Below are 15,560 nucleotides of genomic sequence, written 5' to 3' on the forward strand. Positions count from 1 at the left end.
ATCTATCTTCTTTGGAACCCCCTTTCAAGTAGTTGAAAGCAGCTATCAAATCCCCCCTCATTCTTCTCTTCTGCAGACTAAATAATCCCAGTTCCCTGAGCTTCTCCTCATGAATCATGTGCTCCAGCCTCCTAATCATTTTTGTTGCCCTCCACTGGACTCTTTCCAATTTTTCCATATCCTTCTTGTAGTGTGGGGCCCAAAACTGGACACAGTACTCCAGATGAGGCCTCACCAATGCTGAATAGAGGGGAATGATCACATCCCTCGATCTGCTGGCAATACTCCTACTTATACAGCCCAAAATGCCATTAGCCATCTTGGCAACAAGGGCACACTATTGACTCATATCCAGCTTCTCGACCGCTGTAACTCCTAGGTCCTTTTCTGCAGAATTGCTGCCTAGCCACTCGGTCACAAGTCTGTAGCAGTGCATGGGATTCTTCTGTCCTAAGTGCAGGAATCTGCACTTGTCCTTGTTGAACCTCATCAGGTTTCTTTTGTCCCAATCCTCTAATTTGTCTAGGTCTCTCTGTATCCTATCCCTACCCTCTAGCGTATCTACCACTCCTCCCAGTTTCGTGTCATCTGCAAACTTGCTGAGGGTGCAATCCATGCCACCCTCCAGATCATTAATGAAGATATTGAACAAAACCAGCCCCAGGACCGACCCTTGGGGCACTCCGCTTGATACTGACTGCCAACTAGACATGGAGCCATTGATCACTACCCATTGAGCCCAGTGATCTAGCCAGTTTTCTGTCCACCTTATAGTCCATTCATCCAGCCCATACTTCTTTAACTTGCTGGCAAGAATACTGTGGGAGACCGTATCAATAGCTTTGCTAAAGTGAAGGAATAACATGTTCACTGCTTTCCCCTCATCTACAGAGCCAGTTATCTCGTCACAGAAGGCAATGAGGTTAGTCAGGCATGACTTGCCCTTGGTGAATCCATGCTGACTGTTCCTGGTCACTTTCCTCTCCTCTAAGTGCTTCAGAATTGATTCCTTGAGGACTGCTCCATGATTTTTCCAGGGACTGAAGTGAGGCTGACTGGCCTGTAGTTCCCCGGATCCTCCTCCTTCTCTTTTTTTAAAGATGAGCACTATAATAGCCTTTTTCCAGTCATCCGGGACCTCCCCCAATCGCCATGAGTTTTCTAAGATACTGGCCAATGGCTCTGCAATCACATCCGCCAACTCCTTTAGCCCGCTTGGATGCAGCGCCTCCGGCCCCATGGACTTGTGCTCATTCAGCTTTTCTAAATACTTTCCTAACAGTATTGCTCATCCCAAGTTTCCACAAATCATGAATCAGGGTCCCCAAAATCTAAAGATTTTAAATAAAAAAAAAATCGCAATTATTCTCATTTGCCTCCTGGTTTTGAGCCGGTAGGATTCCCATTTTCAAACTTTTCTCCACAACCATGAGGGCTAAAAACGTACATTTAAAAAAAAAATAAATAAAAATCCAAGCCGAGATCCCATCAGGATCCCATGACTCTGGAGGCTGGAGCTTTAAGAGAAACACCAAATATCACAAAATTCACTGAGGGTTCCCAAGACTGAGGGAACACCATGTTCCAGGATTAACGTCACTTGATGGAGACACTTATGTGGAAGAGGGCAGGCGTGTGGAAATAGATTGAATGAAGCTGATCTGGGAGCTGTACATCCCACTTCCCTGTGCCTGCTAAGCCCCGTCTAGTAGATTAAGCGCTGTCACCACTGCCCTCTCTTGTGGGTCTCAGGCAGGGACTCTTGCTGCGCTAGGTAAGAGCTCTGGCAATTGGAGTGGCTGATGGTAAGTATGATGCTCCCTCACCATGCTCTAAGGCCACGCCCCATTTCTTGTTAGTGCCACCACGGCTTGGGCTGCGCTAGCCTCCTTTGATCCCCCTCGTAGGGGGATGTTGTGGCCCCTTTCCACCAGTTCAGCCTGCTTTGGTGGACTTTCCATCGCTGGAAACCGACCCCGTGTCTTATGGTGGCCTCACTTTGAAGAGAAGCTAGCTTTTGAGCGATATGCAGCGCAGAACAGGCTACGGCCCCGATCCTGGAATGGGATCTGTGCGGACAGAGACTGGCTGTGTGCAGGCCCAGGAATCTGCCCACACAGATTGGATGGCAGGATCAGGCCCTAATAATTCAAGAACAAGCCAGAGTCCTCAGCCTTTTATTCCCCGTGATGTGAGCAGGGAAGCTGTAGTTTTCTTAGATTCCTCCCGTGCCCCTCTGCCTGCATCTCACCTCTCTAGACGATGACTCTGCCTGTCCCATCAGTGAGTGCTGGGCTGACCTGACCTAATGGGAAGATAATTTAGCATTTAGTCCCTGGTTTACAGCTCCCTTGTCATTAGCTGTATGTGAGTGAGTGGTTTGTCTGCCACACGTGGCTTGTCCACCAGGAGTGATTCCAGTCTCTCTCCTCTTTGAGCCATTAGGCTCATATACAATCTCCGCTAACTCAAGATTTCCAGCGCTGTATCCGCTCCCAAGCAGATGGTGTCCCCTGCTACCCAGCCCCCAACACACCCTCAGGAAAACCTTGGGTCTGGTCCATTAGGCAACAGAGTCTCTCAGTTGGCATTAATAACGCAATTCAGAATAAAGTTGTGCTGTATCTTGTCAAGCTTCCCATTGGAAGGATAAATAGCAGAGGAATTAGGAGGGGTAATTGGGTGTCTCATTCTCCACACCACCCCTTTCTTTACACAGGGCCACCCAATTGCGGGGTGGGGGTGGGGGTGGCAGAGCAAAGCATTTAACAGAAGTTCTCACTAACTCCTAGACTGTGTCTCTGAAGATCAGAGCTCACTGTGCCAGCCCTCATGCTGGTCTCCTCTTGCTCCTCTCATGACTTCTTTCCTCTAGCATTCCTGCCTCCCTTTCCTAATTCCATTCCCAGCTGGAGGGCAGGACAATCCTAGGACTTTGCACAGGCCACCAACACCACTCAGCACCTGCACACTAAATCCAACAGCCAAAATTAGTATGACTAGACTACTATATGCCACAAGGAGAGAACAGGAGGGACCAAAATGCACCAATGCCCGAGGCCCCCTCAAAGTCAGGGAAATGATGAAGTGAGATATACCCAGATAATCCTGGTAAATGACGCACACCCACATGCTGTAGAGGAAGCTGGAATCTCCCCCTCCCCCACAAGGTCACTGCTAATCTGACTTGGGGGGAAATTCCTTCCTGACCCCACACATGGCGATCTGTTAGACTGTGAGCAAGAACCAGGCAGCCAAGCCCCTGAGAGAGAGAGAAAGCTCAGTGCCGCGTGAGACCACTGGCCCTCCCCGCCCAATGTCCTCTTTTCAGCCATGGCCATCCCTGATGCTTCAGAGGAAGGAGACAAAAATACCAAACCAAACCAAACCGAAAACCCTCCCAGAAAACATGGGTGGGGAAGGAATAATCCCTTCCTGACCCCTGGCAGTGGCCAGTTGGAAACCTGGAGCATGAACTTTAGGAACATAAGACAGAAACCAGAGGGCTGCTGAGCCCTGCCCCCACCATCACAAGCAACCCTATTGCACAGTCACAGTCATCAGTTTCTCCTCTCTCTCTCTCAACTAATTAAGTTGTTTGCTCCCACAGCTCCTGTTGGGAGTCTGTTCCAGAACCTCACCCCTCTGAGGGTTAGAAACCTTCTTCTAATTTCCAGCCTGAATTTGTTTGTGGCCAGTTTATCCCCATTTGTGCTTGTGCCAGCATCGTCCTTCAGTTTAAATAGCTCTGCACACTCCCTGGTGTTTACCCCCTGATGTATTTATAGAGGGCAGTCATATCCGCGCTCAGCCTTCTTTCTGCCTGGCTAAGCAAGTCAAGCTCTTCCAGTCTGCTAGGAGATAACTGGGTCTGTGGATGAGGGGAAAGCAGTGGATGTGTTATTCCTTGACTTTAGCAAAGCTTTTGATACGATCTCCCACAGTATTCTTGCCGCCAAGTTAAAGAAGTAAGGGCTGGATGAATGGACTGTAAGGTGGATAGAAAGCTGGCTAGATCATTGGGCTCAACGTGTAGTGATCAATGGCTCCATGTCTAGTTGGCAGTTAGTATCAAGCGGAGTGCCCCAAGGGTCGGTCCCGGGGCTGGTTTTGTTCAATATCTTCATTAATGATCTGGAGGATGGCGTGGATTGCACTCTCAGCAAGTTTGCAGATGACACGAAACTGGGAGGAGTGGTAGATACGCTGGAGGGTAGGGATAGGATACAGAGGGACCTAGACAAATTAGAGTATTGGTCCAAAAGAAACCTGATGAGGTTCAACAAGGACAAGTGCAGAGACTTGCACTTAGGACAGAAGAATCCCATTCACTGTTACAGACTAGGGACCAAATGGCTAGGAAGCAGTTCTGCAGAAAAAGACCTAGGGGTTACAGTGGACGAGAAGCTGGATATGAGTCAGCAGTGTGCCCTTGTTGCCAAGAAGGCTAACGGCATTTTGGGCTGTAGAAGTAGGGGCATTGCCAGCAGATCGAGGGACATGCTCATTCCCCTCTATTCAACATTGGTGAGGCCTCATCTGGAGTACTGTGTCCAGTTTTGTGCTCCACATTACAACTAGGAAGTGGAAAAATTGGAAAGAGTCCAGCGGAGGGCAACAAAAAGGATTAGGGGGCTGGAGCACATAACTTATGAGGAGAGGCTGAGGGAACTGGGATTTTTTAGTCTGGATAAAAGAAGAATGAGGGGGGATTTGATAGCTGCTTTCAACTACCTGAAAGGGGGTTCCAAAGAGGATGGGTTTAGACTGTTCTCAGTGGTAGCAGATGACAGAACAAGGAGTAATGGTCTCAAATTGCAGTTGGGGAGGTTTAGGTTGGATATTAGGAAAAACTATTTCACTAGGAGGGCGGTGAAGCACTGGAATGGGTTACCTAGGGAGGTGGGGGGATCTCCTTCATTAGAGGTTTTTAAGGTCAGGCTTGACAAAGCCCTGGCTGGGATGATTTAGTTGGGAATTGGTCCTGCTTTGAGCAGGGGGTTGGAGTAGATGACCTCCTGAGGTCCCTTCCAACTCTGATATTCTATGATTCTATAGGACAGGTCCTCCATTCTCCTGACCATCCTCATAGCTTGTCTCGCCACCTGTTTCAATTAAAATTCATCTTTCTTGAACCTGGGTGACCAGAACTGCACACAGTATTCCAGGTGAGGTCTTACCAGAGCCTTGTGCAATGGCATTAATACATCACTGTGTCTGCTGGAAATGCCTCTCCTGATACATCCTAGAATCACATTTGCTTTTTCACAGTCATATCACATTGCTGACTCATAGTCATCTTCTGATCGAGCCGCACACTCAAGTCTTCATCCTCCTCTGTCGCTTCCACGTGGTGAACCCCCAGCTTGTAGCAGAAATTCTTAATGTTAGACCTTAAGTGCATGACCATACAGTGTACTATTTCTGTCACTAACCTGGGACTCAGAAGACCTGGGTTCAGTTACCTGCTCTGCCGCATACTCCCATGTGATCTTGGGCAAATCACTTAGTCTCTCTGTGCCTCAGTTCCCCATCTGTACAATGGGGATAACAGTCCTGCCCTGCCTCACAGAGGAGTTGTGAGGATAAGTAAATTAAGGATCATGAGGCGCCCAGATACTGCAGTAATGAGGGTTATAAGTAAGGCTACGCTTTGGCAGAGGTATTTTTAGTGAAAGTCACAGACAGAACGTGGGAAATAAACAAATCACGAAAACGTAGACAGGACCGGCATTAGGGGGTAGCAGTCAGGGCAGTGGCCTGGGGACCCCCGCCACAGGGGGCGCTGTGAAGGTAAGTTACAGGTGGCGGGGCTGAATTAGTGGAATTTTGAGGAAGTCACAGAGGGCTCATAAAATCACAGAAGCCGTGACTGATTTTAGCCTTAGTATAAGTAAGGCTACGAGTCTGTCACAGATTCCATGACTTTACTGGACCGCTGTGACTTCTTTAGCTTCAGCGTGCCACAGCAGCAGGGCTGTAGCAGCTGTCAGCCCCCCGCCCACCCCCCGCCTCCCTCCCGCCCAGGAGCAGCAGCCTGGGGCCAGGTCAGCCCGCAGAGGCAGTGTTTAGCTCCTTCTGCCGGCACAGTGGCCCAGGGCTGGTGGTCCCGGTGGTCAGCCCCCACCACCAGAGCAGTGGCCGGGTCAGCCCCCAGGGCTGGTCAGCAGCAGCTCAGGGCCCAGGGTCAGTGGTCAGCCCCCGCTGCAGGAGCAGCGGCCCCAGGCTGCAAGAGCAGAGGCTGCCACTGCTGGGTTGCCCCGAGGACTGATGATCAGCCCACGCCGCCGGAGCAATGGAGCAGCAGCTGGGGCTGGAGCAGTGGCAGGTGTGGGGTCCCATTTTTAGTTCCCCTAACACCCCTCCCCCCCCCAGTATCTTTAGTAAAAGTCACAGACAGATCGTGGGGTTCTGTGATTTTTTGTGTATTGCCATGACTTGTCTTTGACTTTTACTAAAAATACCTGTGACAGATTCTTGGTTATAAGTATCTAGATCAGGGGTAGGCAACCTATGGCACGTGTGCCAAAGGCGGCACGCGAGCTGATTTTCAGTGGCACTCACACTATCCGAGTCCTGGCCACTGGTCCGGGGGCCTCTGCATTTTAATTTAATTTTAAATGAAGCTTCTTAAACATTTTAAAAACCTTATTTACTTTACATACAGCAATAGTTTAGTTCTATATTATAGACACTTAGAAAGAGACCTTCTAAAAACATTAAAATGTATTAGTGGCACGCGAAACCTTAAATTAGAGTGAATAAATGAAGACTCGGCACACCACTTCGGAAAGGTTGCTGACCCCTGATCTAGATGGAAGTGTTGTCTCGTAGTTAGAAGAAGGGTCTGTGTTGTGAGTCCTAGCTTCTGTTCCCAGCTCTGTCACTCCGTGCTGCAGTTTTACTCAGCCGAAAACGTACCTACTTCATGGGGATGTTGAGGCCTAATTCATGTTTGTAACATGTCTTGAGATCCTCAACTGAAAGACACTAGAGCAGTGTGAGGAACTGTGTTTATTGTTAGAGCCCTATCAGTTATGCTTTTTTTATTGGTTCGTGCCTTTTGACTCCTGTACTCAGTTTCTTTTTCACTGTAGCTTCTCTTGTCTGGCTTCTCGGCGCTGAATCTCCCCTTTGGCTTTAGGGCTATTACAGCTTCATTCCTGGGGGCCAACTGTACTGGAGGCTGGTTCTGCCACAAGGTCTAGGAATCTCTTGGCACATCCCCTCCGTGCAGGAATGCGGCTCCACTTTTGGATGAGATCTGCAACTTGACAGGGAACTGGAGTGCAAATGGGAGTCGATTAGTCCTTGTTTTTTTTTTTTCTTGAGGCAGAGATAAATTGCACAGCTCTCCGTTTGTGTGCCATTGCGCCAGTTGGAAAAGCGCAGTAAGTGGCTTCCTGGAACGTCATGGATTCCATTGCCCACACATACTACTAATGGCAGCAGTAATTTTGCCTGGTGTCTTGAAGCTTAAAAGGAAAAAACGTGCAGCAGCTGCCTGCGGCCGAAGTCCAAGGGGAGGTGTGGGGTCCGGAGACTCTGCGGCCGAAGTCCAAGCGGAGGTGTGGGGTCCGGAGACTCTGCGGCCGAAGTCCAAGCGGAGGTGTGGGGTCCGGAGACTCTGCGGCCGAAGTCCAAGCGGAGGTGTGGGGTCCGGAGACTCTGCGGCCGAAGTCCAAGGGGAGGTGTGGGGTCCGGAGACTCTGCGGCCGAAGTCCAAGGGGAGGTGTGGGGTCCGGAGACTCTGCGGCCGAAGTCCAAGCGGAGGTGTGGGGTCCGGAGACTCTGCGGCCGAAGTCCAAGGGGAGGTGTGGGGTCCGGAGACTCTGCGGCCGAAGTCCAAGCGGAGGTGTGGGGTCCGGAGACTCTGCGGCCGAAGTCCAAGCGGAGGTGTGGGGTCCGGAGACTCTGCGGCCGAAGTCCAAGCGGAGGTGTGGGGTCCGGAGACTCTGCGGCCGAAGTCCAAGCGGAGGTGTGGGGTCCGGAGACTCTGCGGCCGAAGTCCAAGGGGAGGTGTGGGGTCCGGAGACTCTGCGGCCGAAGTCCAAGGGGAGGTGTGGGGTCCGGAGACTCTGCGGCCGAAGTCCAAGCGGAGGTGTGGGGTCCGGAGACTCTGCGGCCGAAGTCCAAGCGGAGGTGTGGGGTCCGGAGACTCTGCGGCCGAAGTCCAAGCGGAGGTGTGGGGTCCGGAGACTCTGCGGCCGAAGTCCAAGTGGAGGTGTGGGGTCTGGTGACTCTGCTCTTCCTGCAGGCTGATTGCAATGAAGTGCTGCAGATTCACTGCAACAGACTTCGCCTTCTGCTGCAGGCTTTGGTAGCTGGTGCCATGAATAAATTGCAATGAATAATTCCTACAGAAACTGCTCTTTCGTACCTTCGATACACCTAGACTAGGTAATTCATAGATAACTCCAGACTTGTATCTTTCCAAAACGGGGCACGTGTGTTATCCCCATTATACGCACAGGCAAACTGAGGCACCAAGCAGGCGTCTTTCTTGCCTGAGGTTACACATCGAGTCGCTGGGAATAGAACCCCAGGTCTGCTGACTCCCCGCCTCCTGCCCCAGCTGCTTGGACCATGCTGCTGGTGTATGTACTTGGGGGGTGTCTGGGTTTTTATTATACCCTTCAGCCCAACATGCATCTTAAGTGCAGACACAGCTGTTTGGCTCCCAGTTCCTGCCTTCTCTCATGCTGCAGGCACCATTTCCAGTGAAGGGATCCCAACTGAGCAGGGACAGGAAAACCATTGTTGTATGGTCCTTGTCACCTTCTCAGCAGGGAATCTACTGTCACAGCCATCAGCCCCATCTGCAGCCATCAGCTTCTCCATCCACTGTCCTTCTTCCTGGCCTCACCACCACAAGCAAGGAGAAGGGTCTGCCATTTCTGGGAGTGGGGGAGCCAGCACCACTTCTCATGCTGCTCCTTCCCCTGTTTGCCGCTTCTGCCACTTCCTGGCTACCTACCAACCCTGCCTTAGCACGTTGGTCCTTATTTCTTTGGGCCATCAGGTTCCCCGGGCCTCCAGGGTAAGTCACGTGTGGCCCTTTGAGTCCTGGGAGCCCTTCGAAATAATCTAAGGCTTCTGGGGCAGAGGTGGGTGCGTGTTGCAGAGGCAAGGAGGAGATGAAGGAGGAGATTTAGGCTTGCAGCTGCCAGAACTGTATTGAATTCAGTCTATTGCTGCTTGATGCAGCATCTTTTTACAGGCAAGGAGAAAAAACTCTGGCTGCAGTTTTTGTACCGGAGGCCCAGGAGATTATGATATGGCCATAAACTGTCTCTCTAGCGCTCGTCAAGCCTGCAGTGTGACGGATGGACTCCTGTCCAGCTCTGTAGCGACAATGCTGCAGAAGGCAATGGCTAAGTTCCTTTGCTAACACTCCCCTGCACTCGCCTTCCATCTGAGGATCTCAAAGCATGGTGCACACGGTAAAGAATGAAGTCTCCCAACCCCCGACGAGTGGTGTTATGCTCATTTAAGGCACAGAAAGGGGAGGTGATTTACCCAAAGTCACACAGCGGGTCGGTGGAAAGGGCAGGGACATAACTCAGGAGACCTGACCACCCCCCTCACCCCACCGGTGCTCTACTCTCACTAGTGGTGGACAAGGTTACTAGGAAAGCTCTGGGTTTTATTTCCTTTGCAGGGTCTTTTAGACAATGCTTGTGGACTTTAGCCAACTGTTCTTTCTTTGTGTCCTTTTTCAGCCTTAAGAGAAAATCTGCATTCACCGCTCCGTAGAAAATGTCTTATGGTTCCATTGATGGGAGCGGATTCGGAAGCCGGAACCCCTTTGGAGGCCCATCAAGACAAGGATATCAGCCCCTAGGTAAAGTATTGATTGCGTGCTATAATTTACTCTTCATGACTAAGCCGGGGAAGGCAGTTTTAATTGCTAATGTATAACAAGGCTGATGGATCTCAGTAGCCAAATGCTACACTATATGGTAGATCATTTTGTGTGGTGATTAGGCACAAGGACGGCAAGTTAAAGATCTCTTCTAGCCCCTCTTCTCTGACTTCAGTACTGAGAGCCAGACAGAAGATGTGAGTTGCTTTCCAAGTGGTCTCACAACATGTCAAAAAATATCAAGACATGTCATGCAATATGTCATAGGAATGTAACATTGCCCGGGCAAATTATATTGTTGGTCCATAGTCCCTCCAGTAGCCAGTACCTGATGCTTCAGAAGAAAACATACATCCCACCACTGCGTACCTAGTTACTATGCAGTGCTATGTAGTGGGTGTAGGTATGTGATTGTTCCCTGACCAGCATGCTGCCCCCTCAAAGTACATGATTTAATTGTTCAATCTTTTAGGGCTATCTTGTGCAACCCTTATGTTGAGGATCAGTTATGCAAATAGTCCTGACTTCAGTGGGGCTGCTCGCATGAGTAATTACTGTCCAACAAGAGTAAGGGCTTGTCTACATTGCTGGGTAACACGTGCTACTGGGGTGTGATTTCCAAAGCGCACAAATGTGTTGCACATTAATTGACCGGTGCAGACCTTGCTGGTGCACTAAAGGTTCCTTAGTGCACTTAAAATGATAGATTAATAGAGCTGAAGGCCAGAAGGACCAGCAGATCATCTAGTCTGACCTCTGGTCTCTCCCAGGCCATCAGCACCACCCAGCACCCGCACACTAAACCCAATAACATAAATTAGACCCAAGTATTACAGCCCACAGGAGACAAGACTATTATGTGCCACAGGCAGAGCTAGGAAGGACAGAGGTGCACCGGTATTTGAGGCCCCTGCAGTGGCAGGACAATGATGAAGTGAGATATATCCAGATAATCCTGGCAAGAGACCTGCACTCTCATGCTGTAGAGGAAGGTGAAAAACCCACAAGGTCACTGTCAGTTTGACCCAGGGGAAAATTTATTTCCCTATCCCACATATGGTGATCGGTTAGACCCTGACCATATGAGCAAGAACCAGCCAGCCAGCCAAGCACCTGCGAGAGAGAGAGAATGCTCAGTGTCACCTCACAGCCCTGGTCCACCCTGTCCAGTGTCTCATCTCTCGCCATCTGCATCCCTGATGCTTCAACGAAAGGGGACCAAAAACTCACCCAGAATACATTGCAGGAGAGCAGGGGAGAAATCTCTTCCTGACCCTTGCAGGTTGACTGTCTGAATCCTTGAAACATGAGCTTTTAGTAATATAAGACACAAACAGGAAGTGATCCCCAGGGCTGTGTGCTGAGCTCTGTCTCCTATCATCACAAGCAGTCTTGTGATACAATGGCACTCATGAATTTGGTCAGCTCTCTCTGATTAAGTTGTTTGGACTCATGGCTCCTATTGGGAAGCTGTTCCAGAACCTCACCCCTCTGATAGTTAGAAATCTTCTTCTAATTTCCAGCCTGAATTTATTCCTGGCAGTTTATCCCCATTTGTGCTTGTGCCAGCATTGTCCTTCAGTTTAAATAGCTCTTCACTCTCCCTGGTGTTTACCCCCTTGATGTATTTATGGAGAACAAACATATCCCCTCTCAGTCTTCTTTTTGCTAGGCTAAACAAGCCTAGCTTCTCCAGTCTCCCCTCATAAAATAGGCCCTCCATTCCCCTGATCATCCTAGTAGCACTTCCTACCACCTGTTCCAGTTTGAATTCATCTTTCTTGAACAGTAACATACTGCTATTCCAATTAAAGTGCAATACGTTAGTGTGCTTTAGAAATCACATCACGATAGCGCGCATTGCTGTACTGTGTAGACAAGCCCTTAAGGATTGCACAGTTGGGCTCTTAATTTGCACTGCTACTGATGTTGACAATGGTCTCAATCTTATTTAGCTCCAGAGACAATATTTAATTCAGTAATATCTTGCAACAGTGAGTTCCCCAGGTTGGCTTGTCGTCTAGGTGAAGAAATATTTTTGTGATTCTGTAGTTCCAGCTCTGTAATATCATTGGATGTCTGCCTTGTTCTAATATAATAGGATGTGTGGCGAATGCTGGGGACTGATCAGTTTTCACCGTGTCCTCAGTCTTGAGGCGTGATCGAGTTACTGTGTTGCATGTTATGATGCTTGCTTTTGCACGTTGCATGGTGGCTCATTCTGTTGGGTTTGATTCATGTATCGGTCATTGAACTAGTGCATACAACATGACCTACCATGGGCACGAATTTCGTGTACGACATTGTTTACCATATAAGTTGAGCTGGGGTCTTTTGCTTGCAGTGTTTTTAGAGGCGTTTGCGGGGACTGGAGATAGAGCATTTCACTGGCAGACATGGGATTCTGTTCCTGTCTTCCAGGTGTATTTACAATTGGAATGATGTGCAGAGGGAAACTGGGCATGATGCGTTCACTGTGGGTACATTAACTCACGGGGATGCTGCATCTAATCTGTGCAGTGTGCTATTACATGACAGCAGTGGGAACAGAGAGTCACTCGGTAAATACATGCAAACCCAGAAATAACATTTAGCAAATGGCTGCACTTTTTTTTTGTAACCAAAGCTCCCTGTCCTCCCACCCCCTTCTTTCCTGGGGGGCTTTGGAAATGATAAAGTAAAAAGAGGCAAAGCGTCCAGATGTCAACCTGTATGTTTTAAATGGCCTCTAATGCACAGTGCGAGGCTGCGCTTTATACAAGCAAACTCATAATACAACTATCATAACACAAAGGGGAGCTAATGACTGCGCCCTCGTGCTTTAGCTTTCTGAAAGAGTTTGTTCTTGTGCCTGCCCTCCTCTGAGGCAGACAGTTATAGGAAATGTTGCTCCCGATAGGGTATTGCGGGGCGGGGGGGGAGGAGGGGAGTGGTGGACTCTGTTTTGCTCAGATACCACGGTAATGAGTGAGCTGTGGAAACCTGGAGAGAGCAGTGGGCAGGAGCATTGGGTGGTCTACAGCATTACTGATGGCAAGGCTGGTTTCTCTCCACTCACAGTGAGTGGGAGCTGATTCCTTGGTGCGTTCCCATGTGTGCAGAGTGGGGTATCCTAGTGGATAGTCCACCTGGTGGTCCTAGAGCAGGGGTGGCCAACCTGAGCCTGAGAAGGAGCCAGAATTTACCAATGTACATTGCCAAAGAGCCACAGTAATACATCAGCAGCCCCCAATCAGCTCCCCCGTCCCCAGCACCTCTCACTCACAGGATCAGTCCTCCCTCTCCCTCCCCGCACCTCCCGATCAGCTCTTTCGTGGTGTGCAGGAGGCTCTGGGAGAGAGGGGGAGGAGCGAGGGCACTGCAGGCTCAGGGGAGGGGGCAGGAAGGGGTGGAGTGGGGGCAGGGCCTGTGGCAGAGCCAGGGGTTGAGCAGTGAGCACCGCCCGGCACATTGGAAAGTTGGCGCCTGTAGCTCCAGCCCGGAGTCGGTGCCTGTACGAGGAGCCGCATGTTAACTTCTGAAGAGTCGCATGTGGCTCCGGAGCCACAGGTTGGCCACCCCTGGACTAGAGCAACATGGAGAGGCTGTGATTCAAGGAAAGATCCACACCCCTAGAGGAGCTGCGATAGGCTTGGCAAAGAGGAAGGAGGAGGGCCCAGCCTGTCCCAAGCCCATCCTAATCTCAGTGCACACGCCCCCTATGTAACTTTGCTTTCATTGTGCATCTTCAGCACCATTGGAGGGCTGACGTTTGCCATCTTAGCAGGAGACCAAACTACTTTGTTACATTGCTATACAATGGGTGGAAACACTCAGATGTTCCAGGAAGAGGGCTCAAAAACGGACCTAGAGAGGTGCTTTTTGGAGTTTTAAAGTCTGCATATTTTATTCTAGGGACGACATCAGTTTAAAAATCATCCATATTAAACTAGCGAATTGTCTTTCCTTCTGCTTTGGTCACTTATATATAATTAGTGACAGAGGGGTTTTATAAACCCCATTTGCTTGTCACAGTTTGTGCTGGTTGATTTAGTGTGAAATTCACCCCTGTGCAGAGGGCCAGCACGAAGCCTATGCACCATGGTAAAGGCTTTGTGCTAGCACTTTGCAAATGGGCTGCAAATGTTCCAGAAGGAATGTTTCCTTGTGTCCAATCAGGTGTTGCCACGAGAAGGGAAATAAAAAATGGAAATGTTTCTGTTGGGTTTTGGTTTTCTTATGAGTTTTGGCTTTTTTTTTTTTTTTAAACAGAATTTTAAGTCCTGAGCCAAATTCAAGTTGTCAGTTATAAGCAATTGCTCCTGGAAGGATGAATTCTCTGGAAGTGAAGCAGAATGGGGTATTCTGGGAAGCCAAAGAACAGTGACAGCAGAAGCCCAGAACGCAGGGCTAGGTTAGTGTGGAGTCTTTGTAAGGTGTTATCTGGTGCACAAAGCTTTGACACTGAGTCCATCCCTCCTGCTGTTCTCAGGCTGTGTTCATGTACAGATCAAAGAAGACTGGCAGGTTTATTTTTCAGGCAAGTGCAAGTGAATCTTCCAGTTGCTCAGTAGTGAGCGTACTTGGTTGGCTTTTGAAAATCAAGGGATTGCCTGTCTCTCTGGCTTGTTGATTACTTCTTCTCTCCTGGGCCTTGAGGCTTGTTCAGTGCTACATAGGAGCTTTCCAAAATTTAAGAATGGGGGCAGGAAGAGCCTTGGTCTCGTTTGTTCAGAACCTGAGCGAGGAGTCTTGGGTTCTGTTACTGCCTTTGTTTCCTCATCTGTATAAGTGGACATCATCAGCCTATCTGAGAGGGATGTTGCCTTGGTTTGGTCATGTCTGTTGAGCAGTTTGCCCTCTTACTGTGCCTTCCATGTGAGAATTCCAAATGATTATTCGTTGTACTACAATAAGTATTAATAATTACTTTGCAAATCTCCTTGTTTTTGGCTGTGCAAGGGAGTGTGTGTTTGGGGGAGGGGAGGGCAGAAAGGGGTATAAATAGAAGTTAATAAGATGAGACTGGGGGCCCTGTTGCTCGGGGACATCTGGACAAGGACTAGCCGGCGCACTAGAAGATGCAGCGGGGGGCAGTTCTGTACTAGCTGCGGAGCGGGTGGGTTGGCCTGGAGAACCTTTTTGTCTTCTTTGCATCTCATCTCTGTGCTTCAGTGTCATTGGAGCCTCTGCCGTGTTCTTTGCCCTTTAATCCTGACAGAGTGAGTGACACCTGTGGGCTGTCTTTCATTGTAGGATTCCCAAATATTGTTGTGAATTAAATGTCAAGGGAGGCTGATTTGGAAACCCATATTCTGTCTCCACTCTCTCCTGAGATGGATTACTGAGTTAATGAGAAAACCTGCTCAGGGTAGAAACCCTACAGTGGGGTCAGAATAAAGGGGTATGGCCTCCTTTCGTCTCCGACATAAATCTGTAAAAAGTAACAGAGGGTCCTGTGGCACCTTTAAGACTAACAGGTCTGTTAGTCTTAAAGGTGCCACAGAACCCTCTGTTACTTTTTACAGATTCAGACTAACACGGCTACCCCTCTGATACTTGACATAAATCTGTTTGCCGGGTGAATATAATCCTTGACGGATATATGTGTGTTCTTGAAAATAATGTTCTTTACTCTATATTTAACAAATGGGTGCCAGCACCCCCTTATTCAGTAACAATCCAACAATGACAAACCAAGGTGTGCAGCCCGGTA

The 15,560-nt window shown here is 49.3% G+C and overlaps 1 protein-coding gene across 5 annotated transcripts in view; it reads left to right on the forward strand.

Moving 5' to 3' along the window:
• Window positions 1-15,560, forward strand: part of LOC128831951 (t-SNARE domain-containing protein 1-like) — a 699,719-nt gene that overhangs the window by 182,431 nt on the left and 501,728 nt on the right. For all 5 annotated transcript variants that reach the window (XM_054018910.1, XM_054018909.1, XM_054018914.1 and 2 more), the window contains one exon: window positions 9,723-9,844. In XM_054018910.1, the coding sequence (XP_053874885.1) occupies window positions 9,760-9,844 (85 nt within the window). In that variant the 5' untranslated portion in view covers window positions 9,723-9,759. The remainder of the gene's footprint in view (window positions 1-9,722; window positions 9,845-15,560) is intronic.

The sequence above is a fragment of the Malaclemys terrapin genome, chromosome 2 (assembly GCF_027887155.1).
Source record: "Malaclemys terrapin pileata isolate rMalTer1 chromosome 2, rMalTer1.hap1, whole genome shotgun sequence".
In the NCBI taxonomy this organism is placed as follows: Eukaryota; Metazoa; Chordata; order Testudines; family Emydidae; genus Malaclemys; species Malaclemys terrapin.